This window comes from Crocodylus siamensis, chromosome 7 (genome assembly GCF_052110815.1).
Source record: "Crocodylus siamensis isolate JL-2025a chromosome 7, ASM5211081v1, whole genome shotgun sequence".
NCBI lineage: Eukaryota > Metazoa > Chordata > Crocodylia > Crocodylidae > Crocodylus > Crocodylus siamensis.
In genome coordinates, this window is record NC_143401.1 from 69,120,420 (window position 1) to 69,142,710 (window position 22,291).

The window sequence follows — 22,291 nt, forward strand, 5'->3', positions numbered from 1 at the left end:
CCCTACCTGCTTCCCTGAGTGAGTTGGACTTCCAGGAAGCCAAGCAGGTTCCCATGGGCTGGCTGCAGCAGGAACCCCACCCAGAAGCTGCTGTTAGCTGGGCAGAGCCCTTCCTCCCAAGACAGTGGGAGTGGCACAATAGGGTATGTTGGGGGTTGAAAATGTGGTCACCTTGCTCCCACCCTCCTGGGCAGAAGAGCTGGGTGGGGTACAATTCATTGTGGGGTACCACGTGCCAGATGAAAGTGCCTGGCGCAGGCTGTATTTTGCCCACCTCTGTGCTGGAATAAGCTGGTCAAACTCCATTGACTTCAGCAATACTGACTTTATTGCAGCACAGTTGACCTGATTATAATTGGTCTCAATTTGCAACTTTGAATGCAAGAAAAACAAGTGATTCCATTTGTCTTTTTCAGTTGGTCCTTTGACATTACAGACATATACATACAAGCGATAAAGTGATAAAACTACACTGTGTTAATCAAATGAAATGAACACATAAAGTGAAGCACAAGCAGAATCCCAACCAAAGCACATTTTCTCAACCTATATTTAAATTCAAGTGTCTCTCTGCAATTCATTAAGTTATTTGATATTTGTTGGGAAAATGTGCCATTTCAGACAAGAGAAAATCCTCTGTTTGTAATACTTATCCTATAATTATACTGTAACAAAAAGCAGCTGCCTATCTGCATATAGTGTGCACAGTAATTAGCAGATGATTTGCCAGATTTGGAAATTAGAAAATTCCTGTGGAACTTTAAAAAACATATCTAGCTATTTTATTGACATATTGCACAGCTGAACATTTTTAAGTTCAGTCAGCAACTAATGGGCCCTCAACTCCTCATTGTAGAGCAGTGGCTCACTGTAGTAGAGGGAGGTAGTTAGTCTGAAGTTAGCCATTATTTTCTGGTACTTAATCTTCTAAGCCAGTGGTTCCCAACCTTGCGGTTGTCAGCACATTTGGGGTTGTAACAATAAGAAATGGGACTATAAAGACACTTAACAGTGTTTACTGATTATGATGAAAATCACAGAAAAAAGCAGGAAATGGCAGGTTCCCTTTGCAGACTGGCAGAGTTCCAGCCTGCAAGACGCTGGTTGGAGTTGTGGGGGGAGTGGGAGGAGGGCGATCAGATTGGGACACCGTGTGTATGTGCAAACGGACACAGGCATGTGGCAGCCAGGCAACATGGAGAGCAGCTCCCACACTCCTTCCAGGTAAGTCTGTTGTGGAGGGAGCACAGATTGTGGCCCCCATGGTGAGGGAGGGAAGGAGTGGGGCAGGCCTGGGGCTGTGGGCAATGCCAGCCAGTGCATGGGGCCCAGGTGGGAGAACAGGATGGACCTATGGGAGGCTCATCTGGGGGGCAGCAGGGGGCCTGGCTCCCTGCCCGTGCCCAGATCTACACACGGCCAGGGAGGGAGGCATGGGGGGGCACATATTCCCCAGATTTATGCATGGTGGTGGGGTGGGTGGACGTGTGCTGCCCACTGTGGGCTTGTGGCTCCCTGCCCTGCTGCCCTCCCCTTGAGGCCTCCATGGCCCAGCAGGCAGGAAGGCAGAGTGGGATGCAGAAGCCCAGTGCTGCTGCTGGGAACCCCACGCTGGCTGTGCTGTCATGGTGAGGTGCTCCCTGCCCACCTGACGGCAGCAGCAAGGGGCATGATTCTGTGCTGCTGCTGCTGGGTGGGCAGAGGGCACCTCACCGTGGTGGTGTGGCCAGCATTGGGCTCCCAGCAGTGGCACCGAGCCTCCCCATCCCCGCTCTGCTCTCCCCCACCAGGTCCTGCCTGCTGGACCGTGGAGGCCCCTGGGGTGGAGAGCAGCAGGGTGGAGAGCTCCGAGCCCACAGCGGGCAGCCAGCATCTTCCCCCACCACGGGCTCTGCTCTGGCCATGCTGTCCTCAGGGGGAGGGGGTGTTGATCTTGTCTGCATCATTTTGGGGTTGCAAAAAATTTCCAATGTTTAAATGGTGTCATGCTGAGGGAAAGGTTGGAAAGCACTCTTCTAAGTACTGAAGAGAGAGAAGTCCTCACATCTTTGGAAGATAGCCAATGTGGTCCCCATCTTTAAAAAAGGGAGGAGGGAGGACCCGGGCAACTATAGGCCTGTCAGTCTTACCTCAGTCCTACGGAAACTCTTTGAGAAGATCATCGTGGAGCACATCTGTGATGGGCCGGTCTCAGGGATGATGCTCAAGGGCAACCAGCATGGTTTCATTAGGGGCAGGTCATGTCAGACCAACCTGATTGCCTTTTATGATCAGGTCACAAAAGCCTTGGATGCAGGTGTTGCCGTGGATGTAGTCTTTCTGGACTTCAGCCTTTGACACTGTCTCCCACCCCATCCTCATTAAAAAATTGGGCGATTGTGGCATTGATGCCTACACAGTCAGATGGATTGCAGATTGGCTGAAGGGTTGCACCCAGAGGGTGGTGGTGGAGGGGTCATATTCAGCCTGGGGAGAAGTGGTCAGCAGAGTCCCCCAGGGCTCGGTCCTTGGGCCCGTGCTGTTCAATTTCTTTATCAGCGATTTGGACGATGGGGTGAAAAGCAACCTGTTTAAATTTGCTGATGATACCAAAAATTGGGGTGAGGTGAGCATGCTAGTAGGGAGGGAAAGACTGCAGCAAGACCTGGATAGGTTACATGGGTGGGCTAGCAAAAACAGGATGCGTTTCAATACTGACAAGTGCAGGGTGCTCCACTTGGGCAGTAATAACCAGCAGCACACTTATAATTCCAGTATTGAAATGCATCCTGTGTTTGCTAGCCCACCCCTGTAACCTATCCAGGTCTTGCTACAGTTTTTCCCTCCCTACTAGCATGCTCACCTCACCCCAAATTGAAATCATTATTGACTCCAAGATGAACATGGGCTGACAATGCGAGGTCACGGTTGGAAGGGCTAACCGCACCTTGTCGTGCATCCACAGGTGCATCTGTAGCAGGGCCAAGGAGGTGATCCTCCCCCTCAACGCAACAGTGGTCAGGCCACAGCTGGAGTACTGCGTCCAGTTCTGTGCGCCGCACTTCAGGAGGGATGTGGACAACATTGAGAAGGTCCAGAGGAGGGCCACTCGCATGATCCAGGGACAATAGGGCAGACCCTACAACGAGACACTGCAGGACCTGAACCTGTTCAGCCTTCACAAGAGAAGGCTGAGGGGGGACCTGGTGATCGTCCATAAACTCACTAGGGGGGACCAGAAGGGTTTGGGAGAGACTTTGTTTCCCCTAGTGCCCCCTGGCATAACAAGGAATAACAGCCACAAGTTATTAGAGAGTAGATTTAGATTAGACATCCGCAAGAACTGCTTCACTGTCAGGGCGGCTAGGAGCTGGAACCAACTTCCAAGGAAAGTGGTGCTGGCCCCTACCCTGGGGGTCTCTAAGAGGAGGCTTGATGACTACCTGGCTGGTATCATTTGAGCCCAGTTTTTTCTCCTGCCCAGGCAGGGGGTTGGACTTGAAGATCTACAAGGTCCCTTCCGGCCCTACTTCTATGATTCTATGATTCTTTATATACCTAGTTGTTAATCACTCCTCTTTCACCACAAAAACAGTATTCCATTTGATCAGATATTGCATATGAAAATCCCTAAGGCAAAACTGCATGTAAATTGCAACTGATAGTTTTTCTTTTCTTCAGCCATCATCCTCAGCAAATATCATTTAATTTGGGAGCATATTAGTGCCTCAAAGAACTGCATGAAGTCATGGCAGATTCACTGAGATGTCAGCTAATACTACAGGTGAAACAACCAAGGAGAAAATTCTCTCTTTTAATCTATCTTTCTCAGATGTACCTGTAGAAATGACATTTGGCTCTGAACTTTACCCATGTTTGGCATTAGCAGATTAAGATTTATCAGGGCCCTGGGCAAACAGAAAATTGGAGGCTCCCCATACTCCTTTGGAGGCTCCCCCTACCCTAATAGAACCCCCCACCCAATTCAGCTGCCATTAGAGACAACCTGCAGTGGCTGTTCTCCAATGTGTGGGGTGCAGGGATTGGGGCTGGGATCAGGCCTGGGCTGGTGGTGGTGGCAGCGCAGGCAGAGGCTGCAGGCTGGGCCAGGTTCCCTGAGACCGAACTGCCCTGGCCCTTCGCCTGCCCTGCGGCTGAGCTGTGCTACTCTCTGGAGTGCGCTGGGCTGTGCCTCATGATCCTCAACACCTCACCAGCTGCCCCTGGATTGGGACCTCCTGGGATTGGGGCCCCCTGCATCGGGGCACTGTCGCTGGGATTGGGACCCCTCTCATCGGTAGCATTAGAGATTATTCCCAGGGGGCCCCTGATTGGCAGGGGCTCCACAGGCCCAGGCATTAATGCTCCGCTGATGTCTGGGAATGTTTTGGACTCAGTTTGGTCCCTCAACTGAGGTTTGAAGTTCTACTCTAAACTCTTTCAATGTTTGAGGGGATTGTAATTTGTGGTTCCAGCTGATGCCCATCTCTTCTTCGCTTGCTTGGCATGTTCACCTTTTGTAGGTGAACATGCTGTATACACTGCTGATCATAGCTCAAGGTTGCAGCTATCTGGCTGCCCAACTTCTGAGTGGCTGGGCTCTGCAATACTGCGCCCCCTAAGCCCCTCAGATATGGGCTCTCTCAGTCCCACCAGCTGTATGGTGCCACTTTGCTCCTAGGGGCTTGGACAGGGGAAGGAAGCAGAAGCTGGAGGAGGGAGGAGGGAGCCTGGAGACTCAGGCAGAAGCAGCAGGATGGGGAGAGTAGCACCTGGACTAGGACCCAGAGGGTAGGCAGGGAGGAAGGGGGGGAGGTGTCAAGTTAACCCCTTGGGGATCAGATGTCACCTGCAGGCGGTCAGTTGGACAGCACTTATTTAGAATAAAGTACAAGACACCATGCAGACTCAGAATTCATGAAAATACATGATAGTTTGTGGGAAAAGATGACTCATTCTCCCAAGTTTTCATTATTTACTGCTTCTATTGTTGCAAGTTTTAGAGCTTATAATATGTATTGGTTGTGACTCACACCAGCAAGGTTTGGAACATACTGCAAATGAATGTAAATGGCAAAGAAGTTAAAATAATTTCTTTCCTGGAAGGAGTTCAGATGAAGACTGCACAATGAGGAACTACAGAGAGAAACTGGAGACTTTTGTCAACAGACTTCATGGTAAAGTGTCAGTGAGCCTTTAAACAGGGTAAATCAACACCATATTATCCTTAATACAGACTTAAAAAAAGTGAACCCCTCCCCCACAACCCCAAACAGGTCAGGTCAGTGTCCAGGTTTTAATTTTTCACAACAGGAGCTTGGTGTTTTAGCTATTACATAAAACAGCAATGTTATGAGTAGTGACTGGTGCTGTGAAAGAAAACAGCTTTTAGTTCTCATTAGTTACACAAGATAATGAAAATAGTTCATTAGGGTAAATGTGTTTTAATTACCATTTTATATTTGTTAGTTATTAGGATATGCTTTTCATGCCATTAATGAAAAATGAACATGAAATAATTGTTTCATTATGGGGTCAAATTTACTACCAAGAAATAAGAATGTGTGACTAGCTTTGCTGTCACCCTTATGGTGGAGTTTGTGGATTCTTGCCTTTTGTTACTGTTAGTTACACAAAGCAGTGGAATGAACAGAAATTGGTTATCATACAATGTAAGGAGAAATACAGGTTTGGTAGAAATGCATCTCATAGGCAAACTAAATAAGATATATATACAGTATAAGCTTTCTGTGAACTTGAGTTCACTTCATCAGATGTTGTGAAAGGACAGCATAGAGAAGTGTATAAACTGGAGTGAGTGATTTGAAATGTATCTCTGAAATAGTTTTCCCTGTCATTACAAATGTGTACTGTGATTTCTTTCCCCCTAGACAGCATTTTCACCGAAGAATAATTATTGAACCCTACGGATAATGTCTTAACGATTCTCTGCTTTAACAGTTTACTATTGCTTTTTTGTTTCCTCCCTGCTTCTTCATTCTCCTGACCTCCTTTTCTTCCCTACTAAGGTAGCAGGGAGAGCTAAAGTAAGTAGTTTATCAAAACAAAGTTTATATGAGGAACACAAGCTCCCTCTAGCCGCTTGAAGTAGCAAGGCAGGCAAAGTTCTTTGGGTAAATCCGGTATATTTTATTAGACCAACTCAAAAAGAAGAATTTTTCCAACTATTTGAGTTTGTCTAAAAAAAATCAGATTTACCCAAAGAACCTTATCTGCCTATGTCCTTAGACCAACACAGCTACAACCTCCTATACCTTGAAGTAGCAAGCACACTTTATTCTGTGTGTGGAAGGTTCATAAGTCCCCTGCCCACTGTGGTTGCCAGAAGCCCTAGGAGTGGGCATTTCTTAGCTTAAACTTCCACTGTTTGCCTGGGGTTCAGGAATTCCTAGCTGAGAACTTATTGAGGGGTGTTTTGTTTGGTCAGTTCCTAAAAGTTCAGATGTCCCTGAAGAGGGGTTATTTGGGATGGCGTGTTTTTCCAAATGGAGCTGTTCTTCAGCTATGTGTTTGGCTCATTTTCAACAGCACTGGTATACTAGCATGCCCATGGAGAAGCAGCTTACTAAGCACATGTACCACCTGAAAGTGACAGCAGGTACAGGCTGCACTTGAGAAGAATAGTATACGTCTACTGGAAGCTTGTGAAAGGCCGGTCATTGTTTGGGAGTAGGTGGTAGGGATTCTCATGACTCTGCTTTGTAAACATAGTGCACTTCTTGTAAGGTCTCAGCACCTGAGCCCTGAGTGATGTCTTTATGCTGCTGTCCTTGCTATGACCTGACAGTACTGTGAGTTCTGGCCTTTTCTGTGGCTAAATGGCTATCGGAACTTAATCCTCAGGGTCTTCTGATTTGATGAATCCACAAATAGAGGGGTGAACTCTGGCTTTTTGGTGAGGTGTCTGACATAATTGGAGTTTCTTGGGTCCATTTTGGAATCCTAGCTTCTAAAAATGCATACATCATGCTGATGGGATCAATAGGTATGACTAAAGGGTGAGAGGTACCTGTCATGCCATGTTGTTCCCCTGTGTAATCTACATCAGAAAATCATAAAGGCTCAAACAATTATCCAAACATAATATTCTCATGCATTAGTGTCCAGAAGGGCAGATAAGACTGGATAGTCACAGTGAAAAGTAAATTTTCTGCTGCATATGTAGCAATATTATTTTATTGTGGTCCACATAAATGTGAGTCCCTAGTTCTTTTTAAGACTATAACTGCTCAGAACCAGAGGTGCACAGATATATAGGTCTGATATCAGATTGGCACTGATATAAAGAAAATTGACTGCATCAGAAATCAGCCTGATGTAGCCGATAATTTGGCTGATACATGCCCATGTGTGCATGCAGCTGTTAGTGCAGCATGTGGGCAGTGAGAAGCACAGCTTGGCAGCTTGGAGAGCTGCGTGCAGGTGGTAAGTCTGTTGTGGTGGAAAGGGGGTGGGGAAGGAAGGGGCATTGAGGGGGCAGACAGATCAGTGCCCCCTGCAGTGAAGGAGGGAGTGGGGTTGGGGCTGGGGCAGCTGCTGCCCAGCTGGGGTGGAACATGGCACCAGATGGAGCCACAGCTCATCTGGAGGGCATGGGAAAGGAGGGCGGGTGGGCAGCTCCCACTGCTGCATGCACCCCAGGAAGGCATGGGGGGGTGTGCCCCCAGATCTGCATGGGGTGGGGCAGGGTAGGCTGCAGCTGCAGCTGCAGGCTGTGACTGAGGTAGTGCCAGGCTCTTCCTGGCAGGGGTTGAGCTGGGCTGCACTTGGGCTGGGCACCAGCAACGCTGGGAGGGGGTTATGGGTGGGGCTGCAGCCATCCCAAATTTCACTGTAGCTCTGCACCGTAGTCCCACCTCTCAGTGCTGCCACCCCTCACCCCGAGCATAGCCTGGACCAACCCCCTCCAGGAAGAGCCCAGCATAGCCTCTGCTGCAGCTGCAGCCCACCCTGCCCACCCTGTGCAGATCCAGGGGGCACATACCCACCTATACCCTTCTGGGGTGCATGCAGCAGCAGGAGCTGCCACCTCCTCCCCGTGCCCCCCAGATGAGCCAGAACTCTGCCCCATGCCCTGCTGCCTCACAGCTAGACAGCGCCTGCCCAAGCCCCAGCCCCATTCCCTCCCTCACTGAGGGGGGCGTTGAACTGCCCACCCCATGCCCCTTCCCTCCCCTCCCCTCCCCTTGCCTTCCACCACAACAGCTGGACGGAGCTGTGTTGGAAATCAGATTGGTATTGGCTGATACGCCTCCTTAAAAATCAGCTATCAGTATTGGCTCCCAAATCTCTATTGGTTCACCTCTACTTAGAACATGTCAAGACTCCAGATCTCAAAACACCTAGTTTCTACCTCAGTTAGTGAATAATGTGGCAAATCATGAGCTATAACTGATACACTGCAATGGAATTATGCTGGGAAGGACGTGGAAAAATGGGTCAATATGCTGGATGAAGGGGAAGACTAGATTTGCTCGATCATGCCTGGTTGATGTAAATGAGGCACAGTATATAGAATATATCACATGGGTTGTATAGATAGACTTATTCTTTTGGTGAGCTTGCTACAGTTTGCCTGCTACTGGTGAAAAGCCCCACAGTAAGAGACAACCATGAGGAATCTATTTGTAGATGGATTAGATATTCCATATCTGATTGCTGGATATATAGAAATAAATAAAACTGGTCAATATGCAGGAAGCTAGCAGAAATAACATTAGAGAAGTTATAAATTTATAATGGACCAGGCTAATGGTGCTCAAAGTTTTGGCCGCATGGGGCAGATGAATGGTGTGGGACTGGTCCATGGGCGTGGTTCAAGCCCAGCACTACCTGTGCCTAGCCCTGTGTGGTGGGATCAGGCTCTAGGGCTCTATGCTGCCCCTGTCCATCACCATGCACCCCTCTGTCCCTACCCAGTTCCATGTTGCCCTGTGCCTTACCAAGCACACGGGCCCATGGCCTGTGGGGCTCCTCATGGACATGTGTGGAGCTCTGGGGGCTGGATCTGGTCTGTAAGCTGGGGGTCAAGCACCACCCAACTAAGATAAAAAGTATGTCTGCTGACAGAATTGTGAATTTGTTCTACATCCTCAGAAGACATATGACCTTTCTTGGTGGAAAATGGCAATTACTGCAGTCTTACTCAGTATGAATACTAAATATGACCCACCAAGAATAATATCTGGACTCTGTGGGGATATGGTAGAGATGTATGGTGAAAGATGTCGATGTGTTTCATACATGGTCATGCATAGACTAAAATTTGCAGTGGTAATTTCTTGATCCCTTTTCCTTAGGTGAAGGAAAATGGTGCAGTTTAGGGAAGGTGGGAGAAGAGAGTGTAACTCTCCCTAACTCATTGGCTGGCTCCAATCCCCTGCAGGGACTAACAGTGGCAGAAGACCCTTTAACAAAATGGGAGCCCACCCCAGGTGCAGCCACTGATTGACAAGCTGGGTGTGGAAGCAGAGGTCAGATAACCCATAGCGAGTACTAGAGGCCTTCTAAAATTGGGGCTGTGGTTGATGTCCGAGGAGAGTGGGGTCTGATTGTTCACGGTGACCTGCAGCTGCTGCACTTTGCTTGCTCTGCAGTGCTCCCTCGCTGGGCTGATTTTGCCTTAAAGGGACAGAGAGCCCCAGGCTCTCTTTTAAAATGGTATAAGTGGGCCAAGGCTTGGCCATGAGCTCTGAGAAGCTAGGAGGCTGCAAGCAGCTCCTGGGGTGGGCACTGCTAGCAATTGAAGGACTGTGGTGGGTGGCAGAAAAGGCTGAGGGCACAAGCTCAGAGTCCCTGAAAAGTGAGACAGGGGCTGAGGGGCCTGGGAGCTTAGGGTCCTGGGACAGTAGACCCTGGGCTGGAGGTCTCAGCCAGAATAAAGAGGGCCAAGGTCAGGGGCTGTGGCCAAAGACAAGGATTTAGGACCTGAAGCAAAACCCCCTGATCTCTAGGGACAGCTTCCCAGTCTAGTTATAATATCAAAGCATGACAGGTGAGATGACAAGGCGGGACCTTGAAAGGCAATGAGTGAGGCAGGATCCAGGCAGCTGCTACGTGGGGGACTTGGCCACCCCAGGGTCTGACTTGCTATGGAGAGGAAGAAAGATAAAAAAATTACTATCCTTGGAATTAAGACTAACATGTTGTCGCTCTTATTCAATAACCCAATGTTTTTGCCTGTAAAAATGGGAAAACAAAGGAATATATCTATATGGTAAAAGTCACTGATTTATTGATGTATCCATTTACTTCAAAGAGTATAACTCTGACATCTAGTGGTAAAAATAGGACACGTGTATAAAATGGAGTTCTACGGCAAAGCAGATTCACCAGCTGTAACTATACTACAAGAAAGCTTAGCCACAGTCTTGCCTCAATCAGACTGCCTTCTCTTCTGCCTTAAATTGAAAAAGTCCTGGGAGCTGGGCAGCTGGACTGATGGTGAGCTGGGGAGTTAGGCAGCCACAGGAGAGTCATGGGAGAGCATGCAACTGTGGAAGAGCTTCCAGAGAACTGGGCAGCCGCAGGGCAGACTTGGCAGTGCCTAGCCATGCCCATGCTTCCCAGCACTCTAGTGGCAACTCAGAGCTATGCAGGACAGAGAGGGCATTAACTCTTAATATGTGACTGCTCACAGAAGATTATAACTTTAATACCACGTAACATCCCATACAGTTAGTACATGCAAATTGTAACATCAACTCACACCCTTAGACAAGTCCACTATGGCCTGATTCAACAAACCATTAAGTGTGTAAGTGCCTGTTAAAGAGCCTTTACTACATGTGAAAGTTAAGCTTATGTGTAAGAGCTTTGCTGAGTCAGGGCCTATGAATATTCCTGTGCCGCAGCTTCCAATCTGTACATTTATAGTGATGATACTTTTTCTTCTACCTATTGTCTGGTGTTGTCTGTGTAGATGTTAAGCTCTTTGAGATGAATGAATTTTTCCGTTGTTCATACAGTGTCTACCATGACAGAGAAGTCACTTGATTGTGGGCAAAGCCTTTAGATGCTGTCATACAAATAACCTTTAAACTAACAGAAAATAATAAATGGAACAAAACAAATGATATATAAATGGTAAATGAAATATTATTAGATAATTAAATATATGGATCCAATATCTACTTTTAAACTGGTGGAAGGGAAGAGTTGAAAAACACCTATGATACCATCTATTTTACTTTTTTCATTTTCCAGATAATGAGATCATCGTACTGAGCAAGTAGTCCTTAGTGGCTCAATGTCTAGCTGGGACTAGGTATCAAGTGGACTTCCCCAGGGGTCTGTCCTGGGTCTGGTATTATTCAGCATCTTCATTCATGATTTGGATGGTGGGATTAAGTGCACATTTAGTAGATTTGCAGATGACACTGATTGGGCTGGAATGATGGACACTCCAGAGGGGAGGGCCAGGTGCATAGCCTGGTAGTATTGTGGGAGGCCATAACTATGTTTAAAATTTATTCCAGACATGTTCAGAAGTCACACTGACCTTGCCAATGCTGAATATCGGATACTATGCCATGATTAGTTTATCCCTGGTTCAGCTCCATCAGTGCTAACAATGGTAGAAGTATTGGTATAGACAGTCAGGACTTGCAGTAGAGATGATATCTTTTATTAGACCAACAAGATTTTTGCAAAAAAAATTGTTTAATTGCAAGCTTTTGGGCACAAACACCCTTCATCAAGCACTGGAGAAAAGGTTGTAAAAGTTCTCCTGGGTAGAAATGAAAGTTCATATTTTATAGCATTCCTATGAAATATGAACTTTCATTTCTACCCAGGAGAACTTTTACAACCTTTTCTCCAATGCCTAATGAAGGGTGTTTGTGCCCAAAAGCTTGCAATTAATTTTTTTTTGTGAAAAAATGTTGTTGGTCTAATAAAAGATATCATCTCTTCTGTGAGTCCTGATTGTCTTTTCCTCTGGACCAATACGGCTACAACCTGGATACCTGGTATAGACAGTGGTATTCAGCCTTTGTGGGGCTGGATGGACAGTGCCCAACCTTCTTCAGCCAGATCCGGCTGGTGGACCCAATCCAGCACCCAGAGCATCCATGGCAGGGCTCTATCCAGCCACACAGAAGTGGATGGGGACAGCCTAGTTCTATCCATCTACATGGGAAAAGGAGGCATGATCCTGACCTGGCCCTGTACCATGGAGTCATGGCTCAGGCCTAACCTGGCCATATGGAGGGAAGGGGTGTGGCCCAGCCTCAAACCAGCCATGCAGGGAGTGGGAGCCTGGCCCCACAGGAGGAAGCAGGCATCATTCAGCTCCAACTTGGCCAGATGGAGAGAAGGGGCTATGGCTCAGCCCTGAACCAGCTACACAAGGGGATAGGGTGCAACCCAGCCCTGTGGGGACAAAGGGGCACAGCCTGATCCCAACCAGGCCACTTGGAGGGTAGAGGGTTGTGGCCTATCCCCAGGGTGGCTGTGTGGTGGGGGGATCATAGCCCAGCTCTGACCTGCTGAATCCCAAGGGGCTTACGGTTTTGACAACAGGGAGGGTGCTGGCTTTAACTGCCACTGGTCCCCCACTGCCAAATTTTCTGACCTATGGGGAGATCAGCAGGTTGGACTCCAAGGCTTCATGGGCCCTATTGGCCCATGGGCTAGAGGTTGAATACCCCTGATATAATCTAGTATTTCTCAACCTTTTTAGACGCAAGGCACCGTCCGTGACTCTTGTGAATTGAGCAGCACCCCATTTCCAAAACTAGCTTATGTATTAAAGTGCTTACCTCCTTGCAGAGGCGCTGAGCAGTAGGGGGTGGGGCAGGGACTAAGCCTGAACCCTTTTTGTTCAGCTCTTCATACCCTGTGGCACCCTTCAAAGGATCTTGTGGCTGGGAATCACTCCCATAAACTGTGGAACTGTTTATTTCACTGTCATGTAACTAACCTGAAATTGGTGTGATGTGGTGGTAACAATGTCTGTACTTCACCCACATTAGAGATCTGATTGTACTCAGAGCCAATATAGCTGCACTGGCATGAGACCAGCAATGGGAGAAATGCAGGAAATGTTTGTTATGAACAAAGCTATTGAGGAGGGGCTTCCTGAGTTCACTGTGGCCCTACTATCAATCAGCAGAAATTGTTGCTCATACATATTTTTTTCTGGAGAAAAATAGTTTAATTGTTTTCTCTGGGGGCTGTGTCCAAGCAGTACAAGACCCCAGCACATGGCTAGATTACCACCTATTCTGCAAGAAGGAATGGTGTTTTCACCATGCCAGGAACAACAGCATTTATTTTTTTCTAATGTAAATGGAGATTTTCTTATTGCTAGAACATATTTTTCATTTTCCCTTTTAAGAGTCAAGATCATTGAGTAGCTGTTTATTTTTTCACAGGTAATCCCATTTACTAAATGTTGATCCATCACAATGTTGTTCTTATCATGCATCATTCCTTACAGCAAAGAGATTCTCCTACATTATATTTCCCACTGATGTGATTGGTGGATTATCATGAAATAGCTTCCATGTTAAGAAGTCACTTGGTTATCTTAGGGTCTTGTGGTTTGCATTTTTGATGTATGTAGCACTTTAAGATTTGCCAGTCAGCAAATCTAGCAGTGAATCAAAGCTTAAAGTAATTTAAATATTCTCCTCTTACATATGCCATGAGTAGGCCGTGGTCAGTGATAGATTTGTTTGTGCACTGGTAAGCAAAATGCAGGCTTTTCCTTCCTGTATCACAGAAGCTGTCAACACACCCAGCTCAGAGACTTTCTTGTATGTGTACTATCATACTTCACAAACCGCAGCTGACTGAATGGTACCCTAGCTGCCCATTGGATTGGAACAACTAGGAGTAAAATTTAAATTGTAGCATAAAACTTTCTCTTGAGAGTATGAAACAGAGGAAAGTTCATGCTTTATCCTGGAACATCTGGTGCCTCTATTAGTCTCTTAGCTACAATCCCAGATACAGAGTACAACAGGAAATCCAAAGCTGCTTCAAAATCACATTATCTCCCTGCCTACAACATGGTGGTTTGTGGGCCGAGTTCAATGTCTGCATACTCTTATTGGAAGAAGGAAAGAAAAGGAACTTCTAGATTAGTTACAGTAACATACTATAGTGCATGTTTAAGCAAAACGAAACCCATGGCGATGCTGAAAAAAAAAAAAGTCATCACAGAGAGGAATTGTACTTGTGACCAACAGAAATACAGCATCAGCAATAAATAAATAAAAGAACCCCAGCCTCCCACACCAAAGCCTGATGCTGATATGGAGAGTAGGAGTGTGAGAGTTTTTTAAACTGGCTGAAACATTTCCAGTGAAATAGATTTCTATCTGAAGCTGTAATCAATGTAATCAAACTGTTTTGCAGAAATTAATTAATCAACAATTGTAAGGAAAAATTATAGAAATGCTTGGCTCTGACAAGGCAGTAACACTTTGTTTTTTTATAGAATTAGATAAAAGTAAAATGAAGCAACAATAACTTTCCTTTGATAATTTTAATATGATTTTTAAAAATATTATTTTAATATCGTGGGACCATTTGTCATTCCATTCTTGTTCAGGAGAAGAGAAAGTTTTGAAAAGTCCAGGTTTCACGGAGTGGAAAAGCTAGGTCTGGAAACTGACTACCAGGACATATCATGGACATTTGATAGCCTGTATCCATAACTGCAGGGAGCTGTTACTGCCTCAGAGAAGCAAGACTGGGCTGCATCAGTATTTGAACAGAACCTCCCTGGGTGAAGTACAGGAAGGGACATGGGTGCTTAAGTGACACTTGACTGAAGCAGCCTGGTACCAGTGGGCATTGTGCTTCTCAGAATATTGGCTGCACATTTGTGGTGATGATATTTGACATGATGGATATTCTATTAGATCCCCTTCCACTCAAACTCTGTACCAGGACCTTACAAGATCTGGAGTTACAGCCTCATTCTCAAGGTCTGAGTCTTACCAATAACTGTACTTACATTCTTGCAAAGCAGATATCACCCCATTCTGGGGGGCTGGCTTATTAAAGCAACCTTCCAGGTAGAACATCATCTTAAAGCATCACAACTTTTCTCCTTAACATCATAGTTCTTTTATTTCCTTCCTTCCCTCTATGAAAACATGGTATTGTTGCTTGACTGTTATACTCTGCTTGTTATCAGGACTTTCTGCTGTTGATAGTTCCAGCCAGGTTTTTTCCATCTAGCCGTGGCAGAGAGCTCTGACCATGAAACTCTATTAGAACCTTTTTTTCTCTTTGTGGGTCTTCCCTCTATGGGGCTGAGCAGGCTTGTTTTTTTTGGCCTCAGACCCCTTCTTGAGTGAAGCAATCTTAAGTGTCCTGTGACACTTTTCTATGCTAAAAAAACCACCTTCTGTACCCATGACTAGTGGAAGGTCTAATTTGCATGCTGAGGAGCCTGAAGAAGGCAAATTTAAAAGTGTGGGGTTTTAATTATAGGTATCTGCTTTGCTTCTGGCATTAATGGAACAGTGTCAGCTGGGAGATCACAAACATGCTCATCTCTCTTTGGAAGAAACTGTGCAGTGCTGTACACAACAAAGGATTTTTCTTTATTCCCTGAGCATTACAATTTTGCATTATCAGCAGAGGAGGCAGGCTGATATTATAACAGGGGACTGCACAGTGTAAGGCCATTCTCAAGTCAGTGATTGAAGAGGCTGTGAATGCCTCTTCTGACTTGTAGAGAATAATATCATGCTCATCCTCAAATGCTGATGCATAAGGCAAGTAGCTGAATGCAGAAGCATTGTAGGAACCCCAGTCTAGCCAGAGTATGAACAACCTTTCAGGCCCCTCTTCAACACACTTAGCCCCTGCTGGCCAAGGGCCTGGGAACTGCACAAAACTACTCCCTGCTGACACTGCCTGCAAGAGCAGCTGCTTTCCGCTGCCCTGAATCTGGACAATAATAATAATAATAATACGTGCTGGGAAGTAGCTAGGTAGGAAAAAACTGCAGAAGTGTGAGAATTGTCTCACCTCCCAAACCAAACATGATACCATGAAGTTCCCTAATTTGGCAACTGCCGCTCTTCCATCCAAATCACATTTTAACCAACGTCTAAGCTTGATTTGAAAGTTCTGGCTGGAGATATAATGACAAACTGATGACTTCCCTCCTCCCCCACACAAGTACTCCCACTGGGTTTGGGTTAAATGTTACATTTACTTAAATTCCATCTGCAAGTTAAATTGATTTGAATAGTATTCTCATGTTGTGTCTTGTGATAATGCTGTGTAATGAAAATAGGTTTTGCATTCTCTCCTCCTTACTATTTACCCTGTATATTGCAGAAGTGCCAGTCTGTTTCCTGGTGCCTGCATTTCAGTGGTGGGTAAAACAACTTCTGAAAACAGAGATATGCAAGAATTTAAAATGCTTGCAATCATTCCAAATGAAAGGAATTAGAGGTTGGGTTTATTATGCTGCAGGAAAATGAGGACTCTTGTTGTAAAGAATATGTGCAGTAGACATGTTGCTGTCAGGCCCCTGAACTTCCTTGTCTTTCACAATTCAGAAGCTAACTGACCACCACTTGAACACAATGCTATTTTTGGTTTCTGGACAAATTAAAAAAAGCACGAAGGTTCAGCTACATACGACTTCCTTTTGTTTCCACTTTTGAGTTATATTATTTTGATAGGTAGTCAGATATTCTCTTAAGAAACTGAGGCTATAGCTATACTGCAGGCACAGAACTAGCTACTTCAGGTACTTGTCTAGCTATGACAGCAGAGAGCTCAGCATGAGCTAATTTATCCTGCTGAGAAACTCACCATTCAGCTCTTTGAATGCATCTTAGATATATGCATCTAGGACTGAGTTTGGTCTGTAGGTCCTGTTTTCAAATCTCTTTTTTTTTCTGACTGAAAGGCAGTTTGTAAATGTAACATTTATTTTGTGTCATATCAGAATGCTGATTTGCTATGGGTTTAAATAAAATCATATCTGCTTCAAAACAATGCAATAACTGATGTGTTTGTTAAAATGTCTGGTACTAATGGCCATGTTGGATGATAGATCATTATAAAGAAACCTACAAAGGCAACGAGAAACAAATGAAAGCTTTAGTTTCTGTGAACAGAGGGACAAAAGTATCAGTTAGAAAGCATTAAGAAAAGAGAATAAGTTGTCTTTGGAAGACATGAACCTCACTCTTATTTGTGCCTGTGAGTACCCAGGCACAAAGATTCCCAAAGATTTGTGCCTGTTAGCAGTATAACTTTTGATTGTTTACCTGGGTATCTGTACTGTTTTATTTCACATATTTGTATTGTAGTAGCCCCTAGGAGCCAGTATGGTATCAAGGCATCACTTTATGAGCCACTATACAAATGCTGAAGATGGTCCCCCCTGTACGTATTCTCGCAAGTAATTATTGTTTGAGATTTCAGTCCAGAAGAAGCTTCACAGCAAAGATCATCTGCCTGAACCTCTGAGGTACGCTAAATATGTTTGTAAGAACCCTACAATACTCTGAATCTTCAAAACAAACATGCAAGTTTATATTTGACATGAACCAGTTAAGAAAATTCAGAACTGTATTTAAACTCCACAGAGGTCTGGGCTGTTCAAATACGTGTTTTAGTTTGAGTCTACCCTTACTATATGCTGTACTGCTTGTATGCTCTTTGATAGTATATGTTGATGGTAGCTTTTGCTGGCCCTTGTTTGAAATTATCTGTAGATGCAAGGACTGAATTGTATAGATCATCCCAAGTGCCAATAAATGTTTTACTCTTCTGAATATCAGTATGTATTGTACTATTTTTAGAGGAAAAAAATGTATGGGCATTTTTCTTATGCCTTTGCCTATGTGGCCAGAGTGCATTATTTACCAAGTGCAGGTCTTTAGAGTGAAAGACATTACAGAATATTTTTCAAAATTCCCTACAAATCATCTAAAATTCTTTTGTATACTTCAAGGTTTTGCTGATATCTTGTGATTGGATATCTGGATGCTGTTAGGTGCAAACATTGTATAAGGAATCCCAGATGTCTAATGAGAGAGAACAATTATTTCTTGCTTTGGTAGTTCACAAAGCACTGAAGTTTGCATCTCAGTGTAGAAATAAAGAGCTGAGCAATGGATTGGTGGCTAGTGTCACTTTAAATGTCTATTCTTAATTGGATCATTGGAGAGGAGAGGAGGAGAAGCCAGGCTCTTTTCAGGGAAAAATGGTGGTATGAAAGCTGTTTAAGGTTTTGGAATGTTAAAAGATGAGCTGAGATGCATTAATTGGCAAAGTGCAAATGATATGGGAATGCATGTAAGAATACTTATTTTGGCACAAAAGAGACTATTTCCATGTTCACAGTTTCAAGTGACCCCTACTTTGGAGTGCTTTTGTAAGAGAGAATCACCATTTTCCTTATATAAAACAATTGAATGCACAGTGAATCGCTCATTCTGTATGTTCAGCTCTCTGTTTCACTGGGTACAGAGGTTGCTGTTTAAAATTTAACAAATGGTTTTTCAGGCAAGAAAAAGTCCAGCATGAATAGTGTGTTATGCTATCTCCTTGCAAAGACAAAGTTAAGATTTTAATGATGACTGACTACTACATGCTAGTGCACACATGCATTCTACAAGATTTTGTATGTATTCACTAAAATCAAGGGGCAGTAACCAAAACAACCCCCAGATCCTATGTTCTGTACTACTGATCTTGAAAGACTGGATAAATATAAAATGAAGAGAACAGATAGAAAGAAGATGAGTCTTGGTAAGGGTCAGCTAGTTAAATGTTGTTTAATACTGGATACTCTGCGTGTGCATATGTTTACCAGTTGTATTAAAAAAGCATATGTAGCAACTTGCATAAGGATATGCAGCGACTGGTGCCTCTGGAGTCTGGGGGGGCACCAGATTGCCGACTGGAGGTGGGGGTCCCCCAGCGGCCAATCGCTGAACTGGTTGGGTGGCAGCCAATTGCCGAGCCAGTGGTGAAAATAGTGAAACCGGAAGTGCACCTCTGTTAGCACTTCTGGTTTTGCGGCTGGCGCTTCCAGGGGGTGCACAGTCAATCTTAGGGGGTGCACGTGCACCCGCATGCACCCCCTATGGATTGCCATTGTCAACAAGAATCCAGTATTCTCTCAGTCACACTAAGGAAAAGAATCTATACATTTGAAAGATCCAATCGATTTCAGTTAAACCAGTTCTTATTAAACTATTTAATAGATGGCTAGCTATTATTAAATACTTACCAAATCCTCCATTATTTTTTCACAGATTCACAGAAGTTTAGGGCATTAGAGACTTCTTTCCAGTAGGAATAATGTCATCCCTTCACCTATAGGGTTCTACTCCTTAGAGTTTCATGGCAAATATCAGCATTCTTGTACAATGAAAATATGAAATTTCAGTGTAGTGTTAAAATAGGGTTACTATATTTCCAGCATCAAAAAAGAGGACATCTGGGAGGGGGAGGAGGAAGCAGGGAGGGGCATATGATTGGGGGGAGGCAGTGATATGCCAGTGCCCTGCCTCTGCCCCTCACTCCTAAGCCCCTCTTCCCCAGTCCCCCTCACTCCCAACTCACAGTCCTCTGCTCCCCCAGTGCCCATCACTCCTGACCTGCAGCCCCCTGGCCACCCAGTGCCCCTCACTCCCAACCCGCAGTCCCCTGCCCCTCAGCCCTGCTGGTGCCCTTCACTCCTAACCTGCAGCTCCTGTCCCACCAGCCCTGCTGCCCAAGCGGGTCCTGTGTTGCCTGCACACAAATACAGATACATTCTCTTGCTCTCTTCACCTGGCTTGCTTGGCCCATGCAGGGAGAACATGACCCCCAACAGCCAATCACCTGGTCTGCTGCTTCCAGGCCCAAGTAGCCAGCCCCAAAGAGAAGAGGAACAGCAAAAAATCCAGACATTTGGCTCTAATTTTAAAAACCCATGAGGACACAGCACAGGGGGCCAAAAAAGAGGACATGTCTGGGAAAACCTGGACATATGGTAACCCTAGTTAAAAAATGCTTACACCCTTCACTGGCCAACTTGCCAAATCAGGAAATAAAACCTCTTAAATAAACAGGAGAGAGAGCTGTAGAAAAGATTGTTGTTAAATTATGATTTTTGTCTTCATTTTTTAAAAGAAAAAGTACAGCCTTTCCCCTCCATTTATACAGACCTGGTTAATCCTTATAACTTTAGTTGAAAACTTATAAATAGTTAAAAGAAGTCATTGTGATGTACACAGCTAGACAAAACTAATAAATGTCTATTTAAAAAAATGACTGAATCAATTTAACTTCCTCCCATTTTGTGTGTTACACAGGGACTTCAATTATATTGTTACACAATATATACATAGCAACTAAGTACAGACAGTCAAAAAGCCCAAAGCTGAATTGATTCAATCTTTGCAGATTACACTAAGATGTATAAATTGAATTGATAAACAAGTGAGCAGACATTCACTTTTGATTCCGGAAATACAGCCACATACCTGTAGTGGCCCAGGCCAGAAGCTGGTGGGGCAGGAGCAGACAGTGTGAGCCAAGTCTTGTGAGGGGAGGATTTATTGGGGAGGTGCAAGGCACCCTGGGATGCTGGGGGACTGTGAGCTAACTTGAATCTGGAGGGGATCTGGGGATCTGGTTTTAATCAATAAACTGATTTAACCTGAATCAGTTAAGGATGATACTACATCCATTTGGTTTACCTGAAACCCATTTTGGACATTTTGAAAGCAGTTTATGTGCACTGACCTTATGGTATATTACAGATTTGAACCTGTTTCTGATCACTTTTATATTGGTTTATGTGTAATTTCTGTCCCTAGCTAGCATGGCTAAGTGGAATATTTTCCTTTTTCTTCCTTATAGGGAATTACTTGCTAAACAACAGGTTACAGCTCGGCTGTCCAACTTCTAAGCCCTTGGCAGTCACACCAGGTTCACTGTGTAGATGCTACTACCTACCTAGTCTTTGCAATGGGTGCCTGCATAGGCACCCTTCACTGCTGTACCATGGAGGTGTAATCCCTCACCCCTCTGCAGGGAGCCCTGGATTCACCCATAGCACACTGCACTGCTATACTGCCCTATGTTCTGGAGTGAAGGCAGGAAGAGACAGCTGTAGTAGGGAGGTGGGGACACTGGAGACTCCATCTGTAATTGCAGCCAGAGTGATGTTGGGGAACAAGCAGCTAGGTGAGAGCCTGGAGGCTGTATATTAATCCTTTGCAGGCCACATATGGCCGATGGCCCATGAGTTGGACAGCTCTGTATTCATAGGTGATGCATAAAGGAGGCATGGGAGGCGGGGCATGTGCCCCTCCTGAGGGCACTGGTGCCCCCCCTGAAATTGGCTCCAGTTGCAGGACATTGGCAGTGGAAGTGTGGCATGTGGAAGTCCTGGCACTTCTGCCACCGCTGTGCCGCTGGCATGCTCAGCAACCAGCTTCTGGGGGACCTGCCTGCACCCCGGTCGCCATGATTGGGCTCTGGGAGACCTCCTGCCCCCCGGTTGTGCCCCGCTAGTGGCCCCCCAGACTCGGGAGGTACCAGTCGCCCATGCCTGTGTTACACTATCTTACAGGGAATGACACTGTAACTCTGAACTGCACACAATACTGGGCACACAATACAGTATATAATATACATACTTGCCATTTTAGTGCTTTGGTAGTTTTGCTAATCTCCTGCTCATGAGAAGCCTGATTTTGCTAGCTTTTCTATAACTGAATTAATGACAACTAACATTATACCTACATCCATCCATACATACATGGATAGATTTTGTTTTTAGTGAGTGCTGCCAGTTCTCTGCTTACACATACATTTTCCTCTAGTGTTGTTCACCAGGTAGAGCTAGCTCTTAGCTAAAGATTTTTTTTAAAATCTACTTTCTGGACTTATTTATTTAGCATGTCATCTGTACTTGTCTGTTTAGTTCTTCATTTAGTTCTTTGTTTCTGTATTTATATATAGTCAGGCCTAGTATGTCTGTTCTCTATAGATCATATCATTTTGAGCACAATGGTTACTTCCATTATGCTGATCAGACCCTATTTTAGTACAAAGGGGCTTTTTCATAAGCCATGTTGGAAAGTCAAGATTTTACTTTAGCAGTGGGCCACTGCTAAAATAAATCACCATAGAACAGCTGCAAGGCTCTGGTGGTTGTTTTTCTTTAATTATTATTATTTATAGTCATGGGTCTTGTCATCTCTCTAAACATGGACCTGTTACATATATAGATGGTGCACAAAAACCCTTCCAAAGGATTATTTTGAAGGAGAAAGAATTGATTGAAATCATGGACAAACTG

General features: G+C 45.0%; 2 protein-coding genes across 3 annotated transcripts in view; one reads left to right on the top strand and one right to left on the bottom strand.

The window, feature by feature from the left end:
* The window catches only part of BLNK (B cell linker), a 156,265-nt gene that overhangs the window by 114,121 nt on the left and 19,853 nt on the right, over nucleotides 1-22,291 (bottom strand). The gene's annotated exons all lie outside the window — the stretch shown is intronic.
* The window catches only part of DNTT (DNA nucleotidylexotransferase), a 335,988-nt gene continuing 314,845 nt past the window's right edge, over nucleotides 1,149-22,291 (top strand). The window contains exon 1 of the mRNA XM_090057571.1: nucleotides 1,149-1,224. Within this exon, the coding sequence (XP_089913697.1) occupies nucleotides 1,178-1,224 (47 nt within the window). The 5' untranslated portion in view covers nucleotides 1,149-1,177. The remainder of the gene's footprint in view (nucleotides 1,225-22,291) is intronic.